Here is a 19,059-nt window from a genome sequence, read left to right as displayed (position 1 = left end):
TACGTTTACATATAGGTTTGTGTACAGCCAACCTAAATGAGAAGTTGCGTCCATTACATCTGGGCGGCGTTAAGACCTTCACAGGTGTGACAACCAGAACACCCAAACACACACAGAAAACACATGCAACCACACACAGATTAATCTAATGTACCCTGAAGAAACATAAGAGACTAATTAGGTCTGTTATTGTTTGTCTTTGCCAAGTGCCTGCAGTAGTCCAAAGGGATAACACTCACACAGCAGACTGAAGCAGAACTGACAAGGTGGCGCAGAGGACACATGGTATATGCATGTGTGTGTGTGTGTAGTTCAAACTGTTCCTGGTCCACCAACAGGAATTGTTTTTAAGTCCACAACTTTCACAAACCAAAGTGGAGAGGTATCACATCAAATATGAAGAATTTATTTGACGTATGCATCTACATAAATTAACATGCCAGACAACTGGCAGCGATATAGATTGTGATTTCATTTAAAAAAAAGAAAACGGGGAAGAAAAAAAAACAAGTCAAACATTACAAGTTCGGGCTTTCCACCACAAAGACAGACAACAGCCGACACATGGTCAAGTGAATACATCCGTCTTTTGACACGGCAGGATGTAAATTATAACATCAAATGAAAAACAAATGACTTCCCATGTGGGATGGTGACAGATAAATGGTCCGTAGCATTCTCTTACCCCTCTACATCGCCTGCTGTCATAAGGGAGAAAGTCTCAAATTGGACCACGGATACAGAAAAAAAACATTATGTCATCCATAAAATATGTAAAGTAGAGCCATGTTATGATTTTGTGTTGTGTGTACAGTGTTTCGTATCTCTGGGATGAACCTCAATAGTCTCTTCTGACTCCTGGCATTCTTCTTGCAACAACAAAGAAAGAATGAGAGATGAAGATACTTGAAATTGGGGAGTGTCATAATATCAAACTTGATTCCTTCCTTTTAATGTGAGAGCTACAACTCTCACACTATGCAGAATTTTAAAAGGAAACAAGTAAAGATACTGTTGAAATGTGCCACTCAGCTTGATGTTTTGAGCTTGGTTTATTCATCCTTTCAGTCTGTAAGTGAATGTGTTCGTGAATAACTTCTCCTTCATTACCATTACTCGTCTCCCGCTGGGAGATTTTCTTCAATCCTTTTAATAAACTTCATGCGGATTTCTGTAACGTTGTCTCCTCTCAGAGTGTCCTGGGCGAATCTCACATCCACCGCCATCTGGACCTGAAACCGATTCATCACCACATCAACAACACTGACAAAAACTTGCACAGAGACTTCTTTCCTCATTTATTGCCGTTCATGCTTGTGTAAGTGACTTTACCATCTCCAGAGCTCCTCTGAGAACTCCACACAGCAGGTTGGAGTAAATCAGCGTGTTGTGGTTATCTGGCAGCTCCACAAAATCTACCAATGGGTTATTCTCTAAGATGAGGGAAAATTCATCTCCTGCCGGACTCCAGTTGGTCACACTGGGCGTGATTCCCAGGTACATCTTAAAGGCAACCTAACACACACACCACAAAATGAAGAGGAGTGGATACAACATAAAACAGTGCAGTGCAACTACAATTTTAGATATATCTTCAGCAACTTTTTAAAAATACGATTTAATGTACATTCTAATATTTAATATAATTCCTGAGCTAAAAAATAACAGTAGCTACAGATTTGCCGATTACTCAAGACACATGTTAAAATAACCTAAAGGATAATTCTCTGTCCTCTGAATTAAATGTTATTTTTCGGCTCGGGGTGGAAATACTGATCTGCTCTGTCATCCTTACGTTAATTCACATTAAGGGTCATCACCTTACTTGTGAAGCAGTTGCAGGATGCCTTTAGTCTATGTTACTAGAATACAAACAGTATAATGTGTACACACCTTTCTGGTAACTGTGGTCTGTTGCTCCTGTTTTTCTTCAGCACTTTGTCACATGAGGGACGCCAAAGTTGATCATGCCGTTATAAATCACATTTGCATTGAGCAAGCAAGCGAGCACGTAAGCATAACTTCCAGCTAAACTACTTCAATCGATTACAATATGATGTGGCACTGGGTAGATTTTGAATTGCTCACCCAGTATTCCAGCGATGAATTAGAAAATAATATTTTGAAACATAGACAACAGAAAATTCATGAAACTATCCAGGTGCCTTAGAAAATCTGTTCTTGATTAAATAACAGACCTATTCTGTGTATATTTCACAGAACAATAACTGAGGTGATTTCAGTGCTTGGCAACAGATCATGTGATATTCTGAGGCAAAGCCATTATTGTGTCTTCTCATAGTGCGCCACCATTTACAGACATCACCCTCCACATCACGACCATGAGCCAGGTCCGTGGGCTAGTTTAGGGTTAAATCTGTGCTATGGCTGACCAAGTGAGCAGCAGCAGCAACTAGAAAACAGCTGGTGTGCTGAACACGTGATCAAGCCTTTGAGCATCCTGCGTTCGTCCATCTTTCCATACCACGGATAAGGAAGATGAAGTATGACATATTACCATCATAATGAGTCTTGTTGTGTTCAGACCGTAAAATAAAAGGACAAAGATGATGAAGCAGAAAAGGGATATCACAGCACCATTACTGAATATGAGATTATATTCCTTCTACATGTAAGCAAATCCTCACCTGCCGAGTACCATGGTAATAATATCAAGACAAAGAGGAATGTGATTTTGGCCTCACATTTAGGAAAATGCTCATCTGCTTGGCCCCAATCATTATTTTTCCCTCCTCCCACTACCACCGTTGTTCTCTGCTTTCTCTGATCATTTTTGGGCATTGTTCAGCTCTATAATCTGTCATTTATGTCCTGCCTCATTCTGTCTTTTCAATCTTGAGAGAAATCCATGGTCACGTTCTGATTGGTCTGGACCTTGCAAATAACAAGTACCTTAGCAATGACATCGGCTGTTTCCCGGAAATCCTGACACCTGCCGATGGTGGAGCGTGCCAGGAAGTCTTCAATGAGACGCACTCCGATGTTATAACCCCTAAGAAACAGACAAAGACAGATGGAGAGAAAAAGAGGGATATAAGTCATTCTGCCTCTTCTTCGTCTTAACAGGATACTGCATCATTAAGAAGTAATGGCAGTAGTGAACCAAGTAAATTGTGGTTCATACACTACAAAATGATGAAAATTATGATTGGAGGTCAACACATCCTAACTGCCATCCTGATCCAAACATGGTCTATGTCTGTTCACTTGCTTGGCAACTGGGAGAGTGGGCAGTGCAGACTCACTGCCTTTGCCTGGTAAGACAAGCCTCATCTCACAGAGCTTAATGTTGCTGGACAACCAGAAAAAAAGCAAAGTACATCCAGTCCAAAGTACCTGACGTGTCAACAGATCAGTGTATTTGAATCTTATTGTGTTGGAGCACTGTGTCTATTATGGCATTCCAGAGGCATTTCTGCTCTCTCAAACACACATATCAGTTTTCTACTCTCCAAGCTCTGGGAAATTATGAGTCCTTGAGAACTTCTGACGCATAGAAATAAAATAAATCTGCAGGAATTAAAATCTCATTACTGTGATCTCTTGGGTTCCTGTTTGTGCCAAAGTATGTTCTGAACAGATAATCTGTGACCATCAAAGAAATAAAAAAAATAGAAAAATTCAGTTTTTCAGCTTGTTTTTGTTAGAGCCAGGTTTTGGCTTTACCTAGGATTAGTCAGCACTTTTTTAAGAGAAATATCAAGTTTTCTTTTGTGAACTGAGGTAGCCTGGGTTTGTCCCATAAGCAATATTGCCTCTGATTATAAAATGATTAACATGACTTCATTCAAGGACTGAAGAGAGAGTGGGAACATCCTTTAGGAACACAATTGAAGGACATACTTACATCTTGTCCAGTTGTTTATTGACTTCCTCGTCATTCTCATAGTCTTTACAAAGCTGAGTGACCAGGGCCCCATAAGTCAGTGTGAACAGCTCAGAGTTCTGAAAGCAAAACAGCAAAAAAAAGGCCAAAATTTAAGAAATGGCTCAGAGGGAAGCCCTCAACTTTCATTTTACAAAACCAAGCCATGTGCATGCTGAACACACTTAGTTATATTGTTAGTGGACAGTGAACAATAATTGTTGGTTTTATGCAGTTAAAGTAATTACAACTAGGTTCACATATGTTAGCAGCGTCACATCTTGTGCTGCCAGCTTTGGGTATGTAACATACTCTAGCTGCTTTCAGATATGTATTGAACTCCCAATATACTCTGTAGATTGTCATGTGAGTTCAAAGGTCTGCACAAGTTTCTAGGGAGATTCCTCCTGACAGCTCCCTGGTTTAATCTCTGGATTATGTCAGCATGAGCTCATGTGACAATGCAGCAGTAGAAACTCCGGACAACCCACAGTGAGTGAATAGGCAATATTCCTGCCTCCTACTCCTATTAGATGTGTAAACACATTTCCCATTGCGTTTGTCATGTGTGAGCAGTAAATCTCTAAGATATTATCTGGGGTTCACGTCTGAATATGACTTCTGATTTTTGCCAAAGGTTCCATTACGTCCCATTATGGACAGCTCCTGGTGCTGAAATTACAAGTACTAATAAACTATAAATATAATATTAAAACTACATGCACTCCATATGTGTGATGTGTAATGGTTTTCATTACAAAGGTATGTCCTCACTGCAACTGCAAAAATAGGACCGAAGTTAATGAAACTGCGACAAAAAAAAAGTTGTCCTCATATTAACATAGTAAAAGTGATTCCTGTCATGACATGGACGGTAGTGAATAATTCATGTCGCTTTTCAACGTTTCCTTAAACAGTTACAAATTATTTTTGGATCCTACAAAAAATCCTACAGCATAGTTAAGCTCTCATTTCTGTTATAATTGCATGTTGTTGCCTGCAATTATTTAGTTGTTGACAGGTACATACACAAACAACTACAAAAGACAGACATCGCCAGTATTGTTGCACAACAACTTAAATACTTATTCGGCTGTTCTAAATGTGTTCTTTGTAATTCTAACTTGTTCAAACGGACTCAAACTAACAGCTCATCGTTCGAGAGGCTAGCTACGTTTAGCATGTTGCTAACAAGGCTAGCTAGATTGAGCGAGTGTCAATGCCACAGGAGCCGCCTACCATCTTCTTGCTGTCAGTTGTACGGTTGGATTGCCGGGACATTGTGGACGGTGTTACGGACTTTCACGGGAGGCGACTCGATATTAATCCTTTATTTATTTGATTCTGGCTAACCAGCTAGTTCCGTAATCGCCGGTACAGTCACTCGCTTCCGCCAACGTCAAGTTAGCTAGACTATTCAATTCCGGTGTCGCTGTACGTTAAAATAATAAGAGAAAGATTCGAAGGGGTGACACAAAGCACCCCTTCGAATAAAGATAATAGTACACAACTTTTAAAGTTGTGGGGAAAAAACATCGTGCTCTTTGACGGCGTTTTCTTGTTGTACTATAAATATGCTGATAGTTTTATTTTGAAGGATAGGTAATTTTATTTCCGAAAAAACGTCAGAACATTCTCCTTAGCTTGATGTTGTTCTGATGTCAGCTGCCGATTTTTTCCGGTGTCTCGACTATTGACAGCTTGTCTTGTCGCCATCTAGCGTCTTGGAGGGAAACATAAGAAGACATCATTATTATTATTAGCTATATTTATCACAATTGACCACAAGATGACAGTATATATTATATATTGACGGGGATGGATGGCTTTATAAAGCAGGTTATTGTAGCTTTAACATTATGTTTATTTATACTTTTGCTCCCAGAGAGTGTGTGTGTGTGAGAGGGAGAGCGCGCGCAGTAGGACTCATCAATAAAGTTAACATCATATTTTCACTCTGAACAGTCACGTGGTCTTTTCCTCCACCTCTGCTGGTTGGCTGAGAGACAGTCATCCCATCGTGGTGAAACAAACACGCTGCTCTCCACACACGCACACACACACACACACACTGAGGAGGAAGAGTGACAAAGCGCATAGCATCTACACACACAAACACACACGCGCGCTCTCTCACACACACTGCCTTCATTTTGTAATCTAGGAGGCTATTTAACAAAAGCCGGCTCGGCTCGGACAGTGGGCGCTGTGGAGGAGGCGGTGGACCGGTGCAATGATGACGGGCAAATCTGTGAAAGACGTTGACAGATACCAGGCTGTCCTCAACTCTCTACTGGCGCTGGACGAGAATAAATTTTGCGCGGACTGCGAATCAAAAGGTGGGTCGTTCTTCAGTCCCGTGTCAGTGTTTGTGCGTGGAGAACAGCCTGTGTTTGTATGTGTGTGGATCGAACCTTCTTTCTCATTTACTACGCTACAAAATGCGGCGTGCATTCATCAGTTGTCGGCCAATTACATTGTGGTGTGCTGCAATAAGACCCGGGGACAGCATCCGCTCAAGGCTGAAGCATGGCTTGCTGCTGCTGCTGCTGCTACATCATGCCATGCTCCACCAACATTCTCTGATCAATAGTGAGGAATATCTCTCATTATTATTAGAAGGGTCTAGAGATCAATTGAATATAATAATATAAATATTATTGGGACACTTTGCAAGACCTTATATGTTTGCAGAACCAATGGAATTAACAAAGGTGGACACACAAGTGGACACAGACATGGACCCACGTGTTGTCATAGAGAGGGACACACAGGTTGTCGCAGAGATGGACACATGGGTTGACACAGAGGCTGACAAAGACATGGACACCCATGTTGACTTGGAGAAACACATGTTGACTCAGAGTTTGACAAAGAGATGGACACACAGGTTGACAAACACATGGACACACACTTTGACACAGAGATGGACAAATTGACTCAGAGGTGGAAAGGGAGACACCAGCCTCACTGAACAGACTGTCCCTACAGGCCTAGAATGGAGTATGATAAAGGAAATTCTTAAAAAAAAAAAAAAGTAGTACCGTCGCTGCTGTATCACATAATTTTGTGCACATAAGTGGTTTGTATTTATACAGAACTCTTCTAGCCTGGATGAACACTCAAAGCTGCTTTGCCAATCACCCATTCACTCACACAGCACATCATTCATACCCATTGAAACACACACACAAACACTGTCGTCAGGAGCAACGTGGGGTCAAGTGTCTTTGCCCAAGCATGCAGACGAGCAGAGCCGGGGGAATCGAACCCCCCAATTGTTTCCAGTTAAAAGACGACTTGCTTGACCTCTGAGCTACCGCTGCTACAGTCCATAATATGATGCCAGCATGTGTAGCAGACCAGCTTACATTCTCCAGTGATGGCACTCAAAGAACATAAATCCCTACAAGCTGTCATAACGTGATAATAGCTTATGGAAACCTAAGGTATAATAGAATTAGAATACAATTAAGAAGCATCACTGTGTTTAACAGGGAGATGTGATGCAAGATAAGATGACTCACACACACACAGTCAGACAGGGAGAGACAGAGACACAGACAGGTGGACAGAGATGATTTTGGAGTGTATCTCAGTCACACCTTGTAATCTGTATGTCTGCATTCTCATTCATGACGAAACAGATATATAGGGAAATAGGGAAGACGATATGTCATGTACCTTTACTGATATGGGAGATTGAAACAGCTAAGTCATAGTGTGTGAGGTTTAGCTTTGGAGGACAGTACTTCACTATGTTGTTGTTGTTGTTTGATACCAACTGCTCTCACTCATGTTGCATGGGCCTCATATCAGATCAAGACAACCTGAAATGACACAAATCAGATTTGACGATCACATTTCTTGTCCACACAGCCCTGTAAATAAATCGGAGTCACTTCAACATTCAGGTGTTCTTTCAGCATCTCTCTTTATTTGATCTCTCTCGGTCTGTCTTTGTGTTGACGGCTTTGTTTCGCTGTATCTGCATTCCTGTATCTCTTTCACGTCCTTAAGCTGCCAAATGTAGGGGAAAAAAATGAGCTGCGATGCTGATGGAGCATCACTAAATATTTCATACGAGCCAATGAGCAGGTCAAGTACTGTTTAGAAAAAGAAAAGACGAGAAAATATGACTGTACTTCTTTTTTCTCCAGACAAGAAACCTGAATACATAACATTAAATAACACATTTGCTCTCGTGAGGCAGAAAGTTTTAAACATGAGTGTAAAAGCTAATCCGGCCCAGTCATATATTAAGATTCTTTGTATGCTCTTTAGACACATTTTCTTTTTTCTTTTAAAATATAAAATGTCATAGTTCCAGAGGGAAAGGACAGACGTGTGACTGCCTTTAAGAATGACTCCTGAATATCTTGTTCCAAGTAGCATGAATCACTATTTGGCTGGCGCCATGTTGATGTTTAGCTGTCAATCACACTGGTGTCCATTCGTATATATGCTCTATACTTTATCATCTACTTTCTTCTAAATGTGAACATATCTTATACTCTCTGTTCTGCATTTACTACAATTAAGAAACAGATAAGATAATACCCTACAGTGGTTTTATACCGACGCGCTGTCATTTCCCACCTTGTTCCTTGTAAAAAGAAAAGTGTTGTTGCATAATGTATGAAAGGAGATACTTCACCTCCAACCTGATTAGCACATTTTTCTTGAATGTGTTGAAGTGTTACGCTTCTGTGCATCTCAGTCACAATAACACACACTCACACACATACATGCTCAAATGCATGTGCATGCATGTGTCTTTCCATCTCTCGGAGTCTCAGAGCTTCTGGGCCATATGGTCCATGATGAGGTTTGGTCTAATCTTGTTTGCTCGGACAGAGCCTGCTGCACGTTTATCACCTTCCTCCCTCTGGGTGAGCGAAGAGGAAGTGGTGAGATGTATGGAGTAAAGACTATTCTTACACCAGCTCGTGAAAGAAAGAAAGAAAGAAAGAAAGAAAGAAAGAAAGAAGGAGAATACAAAAACACACAAAGGCTACCAGGGGTTTTTCTACTAACAATGTAAAACCACAACAATCTCAGCACTTTACTGTCCTCTGAACCACATGGCTTTCTTTCTTTCTGAGTGTAAATTCTCAACACTCAACGGGCATTAATGAGCAGATGGGGGCGGGAGAGAGGGTGAGGCAAGTGTATAATGTAGTCAACACTCTCACCTCTGGCTTTAGTCTCAAGGGGCTGTGTGTTTGTGTGTCCATGTGTGTGTGTGTGCTCGCCCGCATAAAAGCCTGCCTTCTTTTATTGTCTCCTTTCATTGTACTTGTGTTTACGTACATACTGGGCCTCGGTTACCGTGGAGATATCACCTGGCGATGTCATGCCTTATCCCTCCACCCCCTCCCCTCCCCTCCCCTCCCACCCCATAATATCCTCCAATCAGGAGCCAGGAAGGATTTTATTTTGAAATGAGGAGGTAATTGGCTTTTGGCGTCCGTCTACTTGGCACAGAGTTCAAAGTCACACAATGCCACCCCATAGACGTGGTGCCACGGTGATACAGCGCACAGTATATCACAGTGGACAGTGTCTGGGTCCCTGGGCCAATTAAACTGATTGGTCACTTAAAAAAAAAAACACTCTGCACATTATTCCTGGAATATTTTTATTATTCCAGATTGATAATAAAGCATCAGCTTGAAATATTGAAGCATTTAAAGGGGGCAAGTGTCTACAATAACGTATAAAACATGCAAACAGGGAGACAGGATCACACATCCAACTGTATCCGCTTGTCAGAATAAGACGGAGCAGAAGGTGATAACGTCTTATACAGCCTAAAAACCAAATCACAATATTTTAGAAAGCATTTCTATGGATTCTCTCCTACACTCATGTCATTCCAACAGATATACAACAAGTGTATAGCTCTACATTTAAGTTAACAATGTATGTGTGTGTGTGTGTGTAAAGTAGAAAGCTGTGCTATAATACACCAGTGAATAAACAGAAAACACACACACATTACAGAAATAATCATAATACCCAAAATCAGCCATAGAATAAACCGAACTACAGTATAGAAGAAGTAGGGATGAGGCGATATACGACACTCGGTGTCTGTATCTGGTCGAAATCACTGGATCGGATGTAAAAATGTAAATAAAAATCAGCAGCAGCATTTTAGATGAGTCATGTTGTGGGCCTTTTTTTCTTGGTTATGGGAGAAGAATATTTGTGACACAGCTGGAGGATTATGTTTTTGAAATGGCACAAATGTGTTGTTAACAGCTTCAGGACTGATATCGGTACATACTCTATACACTAAAGAAAAAAAAATGTCTTGAAAAGACTGTAAACCTACACAGTGATTCAGTGTCCCACTCATGTTTTGATGTATTATCCAGTCAACCTCAGTGACTCACCTGCAGGATCACAGTCATGGGTCGTGACGCTCACATTGTAACACGCAGATGGTGGGTGTGTATTAGTAAATTATCGATACGGGTCCATCTGTTTAGCTCAGACTGAGACTGGGTCACTGGGTGGCCTCTGGGTCTTTGGACTGATGGGCGTGAGGATGGTACATCTCTACAGTATACTCGTGTTTGTGTGGGAGGGTGCTGTAGAATCTACTGAGGGTGACTGAGCCTCTGTGGGATTAAGCAGGTGCACGAGAGAGAGCACTGTTCATCCTTGTGGGATGTAGGCTAACGAGCTGTATCAAGCACGTGTGTGTGTGTGTGTGTGTGTGTCAGACAAAATAGTCATGGTGTTGTGGGATAATCACATGTCATTTCAAAGTTGTCATCATAGAACAAAACAACAAAATGAATCATGACTGTTGTGTTAGGGTTATAATCCCTCCAAAATGTGTGTCAAAATATCATTTTATCTTATTCTTATTCTACTGCCTGGAGGGTACATCTTTGTTTGTCACAGATCTGCACAAATCACACAGTAATCATTTTAAATATGTTTTGTTTTTTGAATAAAATGAGAACAGTGATGTAAAAATCACAGTTCCCTCTGATATCGCGCATCATATCGCATTTCCTGTCAGAATAATTGCAATAATTGCAATTAGATATTTGTTCAGCCCTAATGGCAGGGACTTGTTATCATTATTATTATTCCAGCATGCAAAAGCATTTAGCTGTAATTGCTGGCACCACAGGGCTTAAACAGATACAAACAGATTCCAATAACGTCTGTGTCTGACCCCGGGCAAACACGAGCACGTAAGATGAAGTCTGCTGCCGCTGCGTGAGTTCGCTCGGCTCCACAGAGAGAAAACAGTCAAGGACCCGGTTATGGATATGAAGTACCAAACATTGATAAGCACTTAAACTTTGAATAGAACAGGAACAGTCAAAGCAGAGCTGCACAATTTACTTTAATAGCTGAATTACCTCTTCAAGCCAAAAAGCAAGACCTGTTGTTCATGTTGCCTTGGTGATTTCAATGCTGTGCTCTCTCCACACAGATTAGTCTCTTAACAAATATCCTGATTAACTAACTACCAGGGGTTACTTTTGTTATGTTTCTGCTTCTGTTTCTAGTCTTTTAAGGACTTGAGTAAATGAGGTGTCGCAATGTTTGCAACCGCTTTGTATCTGTAACGGCCACGTTTGTGCCGCGACCTCGTAATAACCCTGTGTGCATCACAGCTGGTCGTCAGACAGCTGACGTCCACTATGTGATGACTCAGTTTTTCGCCCTGGTGGTCTGACCTAATAAATGAAGGCTGACTGATTTAGTCAAACCTTGAATATGTTGTTTGCCAGTCAGAAAGAAAAGCAGAACTCGGCGATGGAGAAATATTCACTGAAACATAAACTCTGCAAGAGGCTGTTTCCCTTTTTAGATGTCTATTCCTCCTACTCTCTTCCTACTAAAATCTGTTTAAAGTACCTGAAGTGTGAACTGTTGCTGGACAGATATGCTGGTAGGCACGCTGCATCTTTGGTTGGAACCAATGAGGCGAGTTTTGAGGCGAGGTTTTTCACTTTGAATGTGTGATGCATAATGTGGGCATCGTTGAATTTAGCTGAAATATATTTTATGCTTTTTTGCTATGTCAGATTGGCACGGCACCCCCTGCGACCCTCATGTGGAGGATGAAGCGGTCGAAAATGAATGAATGTGTCTTGAAACGAGGTTGGCTCAATGTGTAGTTGCGTTTGAGTCAAGGAACGAAAGTAGTTCTTGATCTGACAAAGTCAACAGATTTTGTTTCAAGGTGCAACTCATTTTTCACGCAAGATTTTCACCGATTAAAAATTCAATTATATTTAACTTTTGTTCTCTGAACCATGAAGAAGTTACATTCAAGTCTGATGTTGCCTCAGAAGAAGTATTTTTTTATGCCTATAAACGACGAAGAGACGAAGGTGCGGTGACCAAACCTTGATTGTGTTATAGGAACACAAGGGGTCTTGGGATGACTCCGAGTGGAACACCACAAAAAAAGCACAGTTTGGCCTGAGTGAAAACTACACAATAATCTCTTTACTCCATTTTATTCAGTGGATGCTAAAAAGTTTTTTTTAAAAAAGACTACAAAATTCAGACTTGACTAAAGTCAACAGAACAACAAAACAATATTTGAACACTATATGCAGCAATTCATGCAGAAAGAGAAAGGGTGGAGGGAGGAGAATTAGGACTGGGTGAGGGAGATATGGCCGGACTGAGGATAAGAGAAGGGAGGCAGCAGTGATGAATGAGAGAGATTAGAAATGGCGGCCAGGAAACAGAGGAGCATTAGAATAAAAATGAGGAGGAGAAGCTAATTGTTGGTGTTCAGGGAGTTCAACACAATTGATAATCTATGCTGTCTCTGTGCCACTTCCAATGTTTACAGCCGTTAAGCTGGCTTTGCTGGAGTAATTCCACTATTATTAGGCGGCGTGCTAATGCTCCAGGCAGACGGTCAGCATGATGGACATTGTCCATGTGGTGACACGCTGTTTATGTTGGCTGGTTTCTTTCTCCCTGTACTTTGATTTTCAAGCGTCAAGATGAAGCCCATAAATATAGCTAATGGGAAGCTCATGAGAAATGACCTGCAGTCCACTGAGTTCCTGTTAATAATGCATATAGAATAATGGATTGCGTTAGCGTGTGTAGTCCGGGGATGCAACCAAAGGAAGGGGCGATTATTCCACTCTGCAGCCAGACAGAGTGTTTCCTGCAGCTGGCACAAAGAGGAAGGTTTTGCACGTTTTCTCCTCTGAAAGTCGGCTTCCTCTTACGTTTGCATAGAATGTTCTTGCAACGCAGTGACTTCAGCTGACAGGGGAAACAAACATGTGAGCAAAAGATGCTCTTCCACCTGGTGGCGTAAAGGACACAGCACATCAGAGTGTAGCAAGGTCGCAAGCAACTACTTCAGCCAACTGGAGTGAGGCAAGGGGGTGGGGGAGACGAGTGTAAGAGAGAGGTAGATCAAGATGGGAGAGAAGCTTGGGCATTCTCTTTGAAGCTGACTGTGCTCTCTGAAGAGGACGGTTGCATAATTTGAGCAGAAAAATACCCTGAGAACGTTGTTTCTATTCCCCCGCTCTCAGAGTTGCCTGTGTCGACAAAGACCCTGACAGATCTGCGGGTAGAAGGAAGCAGCAACACTGTGTTATGCTGAAACCCAAAAGAGCTGGAGGCTGAAAGTGGCACATACATTCAACAACTGCATCCATCTATAACACATACTGTGCAGCAGTAAGACGGACAAAGTGGATGACGACATCGCACCCACACGCGCGCAGGCCTCGCGACAAAATGAGCAATCATCCCCGTACGTATCCAGGCTTGCGTGTGTCACTTTTAGTTATGTAGGCTAACTATCCCATTATGTGTCAGGACAGTGCATGGCCTACATGGGATTAGATGTATCCCCAGCTGAATCCAAACTCATAATTGAGGTTTCAGACTTGTCTCGCTTTAATAGGATCAAAATTAATCAGTTTTTTCAGCCTCTCCCGCACATTCTCTCACCCTTTCTTGGTATTTAATCAGCACTCTCCAAAGATGCTGTCCCCTAAATACTAACTCACCTTCAATTTGACTCTTGCCTTTCACCAGGTCCAAGATGGGCGTCCTGGAATCTAGGCATTTTCATCTGTATCCGATGTGCTGGTATCCATCGAAACCTGGGCGTTCACATCTCCAAGGTCAAATCCGTCAACCTGGATGAGTGGACACAGGAGCAGGTCCAGGTCAGTGGTCTCAGTACAGATGGCAGTCTTGTATAAAGTACCTCAAAGGGATACTTGGGTAAAAGTACAAGTATCTTACCAGAATATGACTTTGGTAGAAGTTGAAGTCACTTTTTTATAATATTACTGAAGTAAAAGTCTTAAAGTATGTGACTTTTATTTAACTTAAGTATCAAAAGTCATTTTCTGATATGAAATGTACTTAAGTTTTAGAAGTAAAAGTATTTAAAAAAAAAAGTGAGGAGATAGGATTGAGGCATGGTAGCTCAGTGGTAGGGCGAGTTGTCTTTCAACTGGAAGGTTGTGGGTTAAATTCCGTTGCCCTTGAGCAAGACACTTAACCCCATGTTGCAGCGTGTGAATATACAAAACTGTAATGTTAAGCAGCTCAAGTCTAGAAAAGCTCTATACAAATTCCCTGGGTGATAATATCCCACAGTCAGCTTCTTTCATGTACTCTTTTCTTTTCATGCACATTCACATTTTTTAATCTTTTTTTAAACCACTAAATATTCAATGGGAATCGTGCGTTGAATGTTTCCTCTCTTTCTCTGCTCCGCAATGTGATTTGACTCGCCGCGTGCGTCTGCAGTGTGTTCAGGAGATGGGAAACGCCAAAGCCAAACGTCTCTACGAGGCTTTCTTACCCGAGTGCTTCCAGCGTCCCGAGACGGACCAGTCTGCAGAGACCTTCATCAGGGACAAGTATGATAAGAAGAAGTACATGGATAAAGTCATCGACATCCAGATGCTCAGAGTGAGTCTGCGGCGCACACAAACACACAAACACACATGAATTGTGTCAAAACCCAGTGGGAGAGAGTGAAAAGCAAAGTGTTCCCTCTGTTTCAGAAAGAAAAGAGCTGTGACAACATACCCAAGGAGCCCGTTGTGTTTGAGAAGATGAAATTGGTGAGTGCGTCCTTTGCGTGGTCCTCACCCTGTCCGTTAAGCACGGGTGTTTGTGATAACATTAACGGGTCAGGTCAGCGCAACGGCGTGCCAAGCATGCGCCCTGAAACTGCGACCTGTAAAAAGTATCTGACCTCACCCTGTTAGTTTCTGGATTGTGGCTCGTTTGTCTGCAGATGTGTTTTATAAATCCTGTCCATTTTGTCTGTTGTGACAGAAAAAAGAGATCAGCCCCAAGACAGACTCTCAGACTGTTACAGACCTGCTCCAACTAGGTATTCTGCTTCAAACGCACACACACACACACACACACACACACACACAGCATACCTTAACCATCACAACTAAATACCTAATCCAAACCTAAACCCACTTCTTACACTAAAACCAAGTTTTAAACCTCATGATAATAAGACCGTCTGGATTTATTTAGATTTTACAGATGTGGAATTGTCAAAAAATGTTCAATGAGTGCAGTGTTTCTGCCCCTTTTTTCAACTGTTATTCAACCGTTCAAACGTGTGACGCCTGGTAAATCTCGTCTGTGATTGGACGCTCGTTCCATAGGGGCGCAAAGCGCTATTTCTCTGCTGCCATCCACCCATCCATCTTCTACCGCTTCATCCTGCGCCAATCTCAGCTGACATAGAAGGGGCGAAAGACGGGGTCACACCCCCGGACATAGTTTTTGAATTTTCTACATATCACAAACGTTCTAGGAGTTACAGTGATGAGAAGGTAACCGAGGGGTTAACACGTAAACATTGCCACACAGGGCCAACGACGATCGCTGTAGGGTTGGTTTATTCCTGAAACAACTATTAGAATAATAATAGCCACGCGCTGATCTGATCTCCCCTCCATATTAGACGCTCCTGCTCCAAGTCCTGCAGTGTCTAATGGTGGAGGAAGTGTTCCAGACAGTAATGAGAGCTCAGCGGTGCCACCTCTGGCACACTCCGCCCTGGATCTCTTCAGCTCTCTGCCAGCACCCGCCTCTTTGTCCTCCTCTAAAACCACAGTAAGAGACAGAACTCACTGTGCTATATTTTCTGGAAAAGCGACACCTAAACTAGTGGGGGGGTTTTTTTGTTTGGTTTTTTTGTTTTATGATTGACCATTTTCACTGTATCCTGACATCATCTCTTCTCTCTCACAGCCTGTTTCTAACTCTCTGCCTCAGAGCAGAGTGACTGCCTCTGTGCCTGAAAACCTCAGTCTGTTCTTGGATCCTGCACCCAAAGCAGAGGAGGGCACTGTCAAGAAACTGTCCAAGGACTCGATTCTGTCCCTGTATGCGTCCGCTCCCTCGGTGCACGCGAGCAGTATGGCGACTCATGGTCAGAATTACATTCATTTACATAAGATTTACAGTCATTTTCCCTTAAAGCTGCATTAATGAAGGGTTGTTGTGATTATTGCTGGAGTTTTTGTTTTTTTTTCCCATTTTTTTATAATAACCTTTCAGCATAATGTGAATCAAGTGTTCTGTCTGAGACAGAGAAACACTTCTGCACCTCCTCTGGGCTCAGTTTACAGCCTCACAAATAGATCTGTGGCATGATGCGGTTTCTTTGACCAATCAGATCACAGGGCAGTGCAGAGAGTGAGCAGGAGCTCTTATCGGCTGTTCCACGACACTTAGGGCTGAACAATCTGGATAAAATACATGATTGCAATCATGTTTTTTATGCATCTTGCTATTGTAATAATGGGCTTAATACAAGGTGGAGCATCACTACATGAGATACCATCTAAATATTAACTGCTATTATGCTTTCTTGTCTTTCGTTTTTTTCCTCAGGGTTGTACATGAACCAAATGGGATACCCGACACACCCGTACGGGTCATACCATTCCTTAGCCCAGATGGGTGGAATGGGAGGTGCCATGGCGACATCACAGATGGCCATGATGGGACAGCAACAGAGTGGCATGATGGGAGTTCAACAGACTGGTGTTATGGGACAGCAGGGCGCACAGGGTGTCATGGCTCAGCCCGGCGGTGTTGTGGCGCCAGCGTACATGACGGGGATGACCCAGGGCATGATGGGACAGCAGCAGGTCGGAGGCTTACCCACATTACCACATGCGCAGGTTTATGGAGCGCAGCAGGCTCAGCAGCCACAGTGGAGCCTTCCTCATGTGAGTCGCAAGCAAACCTACACTACCGAGAGTTAGTGACAGATTTAAAGCTGTAGTGCGTAACTTGTTCACACAACGCCGATGAACGCCCATTAAGAGACACAGAGACAGGACTCCTTCAGTGTAGCGGTGTTTAGTCCTCTCGTGTTGCCCGGCCGGCATTCCCCACACTGCACACAGGAAGTGAAACGTTAATAGGTCAAGACAGGTTCAAAGTGCGACTGAAAACACAGGAGGAGAACTCATGAAAGGTTTCAGAAGTGACTACTGCTGCGGGAAAGATTTTCCCAGTCTTTTGATAAATGATTCTCCCTCCGTCAGGTCTGAGAGTATTAGGGCTCAACAATGAATTGAAATGTTATGGAAATCGCAATACAGCCTGTGCAATATTTGTTGAAGCCAAAATGTGTGTCAAAATATCATTTTAGATGAATTCTTGTCCTGACCTATACACATCTAAATCTTTGTTTTTCACAGATATGCACAAATATCACACAGTAATCCTTTTAAATGTGTTTTTTAGAATTAAATTGAGAATAATGACGTAAAAATGCTGTTCACTGGAGCATGAGCACATCAACAACAATAAAAAAAGTTAAAAAATACAAGATTTTACCTTGAGTAATCTGCGTTTTCTGTCTCTCAGATGACTCAGCACATGGCCGGCATGAATCTCCAAAACACCAACGGCACAGTGGGCTTCAGTGGTCAACACATGGGAGGTCCAGCTGCTCCCAGTTCAGTGCACATGTCAGCGCACATCTGGAAGTGAACTTATCTGTCCGATAAGTGACAAGTTTCCACCAAGGACAAGTGGAGTTGTAGGAATCTGTGGATTCGACTCTCCGCGAGACGTTGTCTCATGTACAGGGAAGCACAGGATGAGAGGGAGACCGTGTGAAGAAGGATAGTTGGGGGTGGGGGGGTGGGGGGGACCACTGCTACCTCTCTTTCTCTCTGCTCTCCACTCACGCTTCCTCTTCTTCGTCTTCTTCTTCTACTCTCCTACGGCCATGTTTTTTGCAGATTTCCATACTTGCCTTCAGAACATTTTTGGTTTGACGAGCCAGAGAACAGGGTTCAGAGGCCACATCTTCCTGTGAGCAAGAAAGTTATTGTTGGAAAGAGTTTTTTTTTTTTTTATTAAGAGAATTTCAATATTTCCTTTTCAAATCATTGGGCCCCTGATTTTACTAAGAGTTAGACATAGTAGATAAAAGATGTATCCAAATATTTTAATCACCCCTTTTTGAATGAAAAGGGAGCATAAATGTGTACAGTATATCATCTACAGTAACTTGCATAGCCTACGTGTTTATTTCTTTTAAAACACTATACATTTAGGAAAACAAAGGCTTTAAGTGAGCGAGATTCACAGGCTGTGCTTTTAACCTCACATTCAAACTGCACTATAAGAAACAACACATGAATTTGCCCTTTCTAAACACTTAAATGAAGTCGTCCCACCCGTGCAACGATATTAAAATGTAAGAAATCCACTCATTTGTGGCTGAGATTCTTACATTTGAAAAATCAATAACTTTATGTCAGAAATCCTTCTCTGGATTTTGGTAGACCAAAGATTAACGCCAGCTTTGTTATCGTTGCACAGCGTTCTAAATATTGCTTTACCTTTAAGTAGTGATCAGTTTAGCAGTTCCTTTAATATCATTACACGTTATTCTTTCTTTCTTTCTTTCTTTCTTTCTATAACTCACTGTGCTATCTCCTCCGCCGCGGCGGGACACAGTCACTCTGCATGCAACGTTATCCTATAAACACTCACACACCTCAAGTCCAGAATCTACCTTGTACAATAGAGGCCTCAATAATGTCTGAATGTCTGTAAATAAGAAAATAAATTTGAAAAAAAAAATCGGGACAGAGACTAGAGAGAAAAGCTTCATGTGTCAGAAGCTTCCA

General features: G+C 42.1%; 2 protein-coding genes across 2 annotated transcripts; one reads left to right on the top strand and one right to left on the bottom strand.

The window, feature by feature from the left end:
• Positions 1–390: 390 nt before the first annotated feature.
• trappc3 (trafficking protein particle complex subunit 3) lies at positions 391–5,306 on the bottom strand. The gene is made up of 5 exons (XM_044053475.1): positions 5,126–5,306; positions 3,869–3,966; positions 2,914–3,013; positions 1,333–1,515; positions 391–1,232 (listed from the first exon to the last, which is right to left on the bottom strand). The coding sequence occupies exons 1-5, from the start codon at positions 5,165–5,167 to the stop codon at positions 1,113–1,115; spliced, it is 543 nt and encodes a 180-aa protein (XP_043909410.1). The 5' UTR covers positions 5,168–5,306; the 3' UTR covers positions 391–1,112.
• Positions 5,307–5,981: 675 nt separating this feature from the next.
• smap2 (small ArfGAP2) lies at positions 5,982–18,081 on the top strand. The gene is made up of 9 exons (XM_044053385.1): positions 5,982–6,225; positions 13,946–14,079; positions 14,672–14,836; positions 14,932–14,991; positions 15,209–15,266; positions 15,861–16,012; positions 16,151–16,331; positions 16,796–17,136; positions 17,783–18,081. The coding sequence occupies exons 1-9, from the start codon at positions 6,120–6,122 to the stop codon at positions 17,906–17,908; spliced, it is 1,323 nt and encodes a 440-aa protein (XP_043909320.1). The 5' UTR covers positions 5,982–6,119; the 3' UTR covers positions 17,909–18,081.
• Positions 18,082–19,059: the final 978 nt, after the last annotated feature.

The sequence above is a fragment of the Solea senegalensis genome, linkage group LG20 (assembly GCF_019176455.1).
Source record: "Solea senegalensis isolate Sse05_10M linkage group LG20, IFAPA_SoseM_1, whole genome shotgun sequence".
Lineage (NCBI taxonomy): Eukaryota > Metazoa > Chordata > Actinopteri > Pleuronectiformes > Soleidae > Solea > Solea senegalensis.
The sequence above is the reverse complement of the archived record's forward strand: the minus strand, read 5'-3'. Positions and strand labels throughout refer to the sequence as shown.

Coding starts and splice junctions, on each gene's coding strand:
- trappc3 (XM_044053475.1), bottom strand. CDS start 5,167: ATGTCCCGGCAATCCAACCGTACAACTGACAGCAAGAAGATG. Junction 3,014..3,868: donor AATAAACAACTGGACAAGAT/GTAAGTATGTCC, acceptor TCTGTTTCTTAG/GGGTTATAACATCGGAGTGC. Junction 1,233..1,332: donor TCAGAGGAGCTCTGGAGATG/GTAAAGTCACTT, acceptor AATCGGTTTCAG/GTCCAGATGGCGGTGGATGT.
- smap2 (XM_044053385.1), top strand. CDS start 6,120: ATGATGACGGGCAAATCTGTGAAAGACGTTGACAGATACCAGGCTGTC. Junction 6,226..13,945: donor CGCGGACTGCGAATCAAAAG/GTGGGTCGTTCT, acceptor GCCTTTCACCAG/GTCCAAGATGGGCGTCCTGG. Junction 16,332..16,795: donor GAGCAGTATGGCGACTCATG/GTCAGAATTACA, acceptor TTTTTTCCTCAG/GGTTGTACATGAACCAAATG.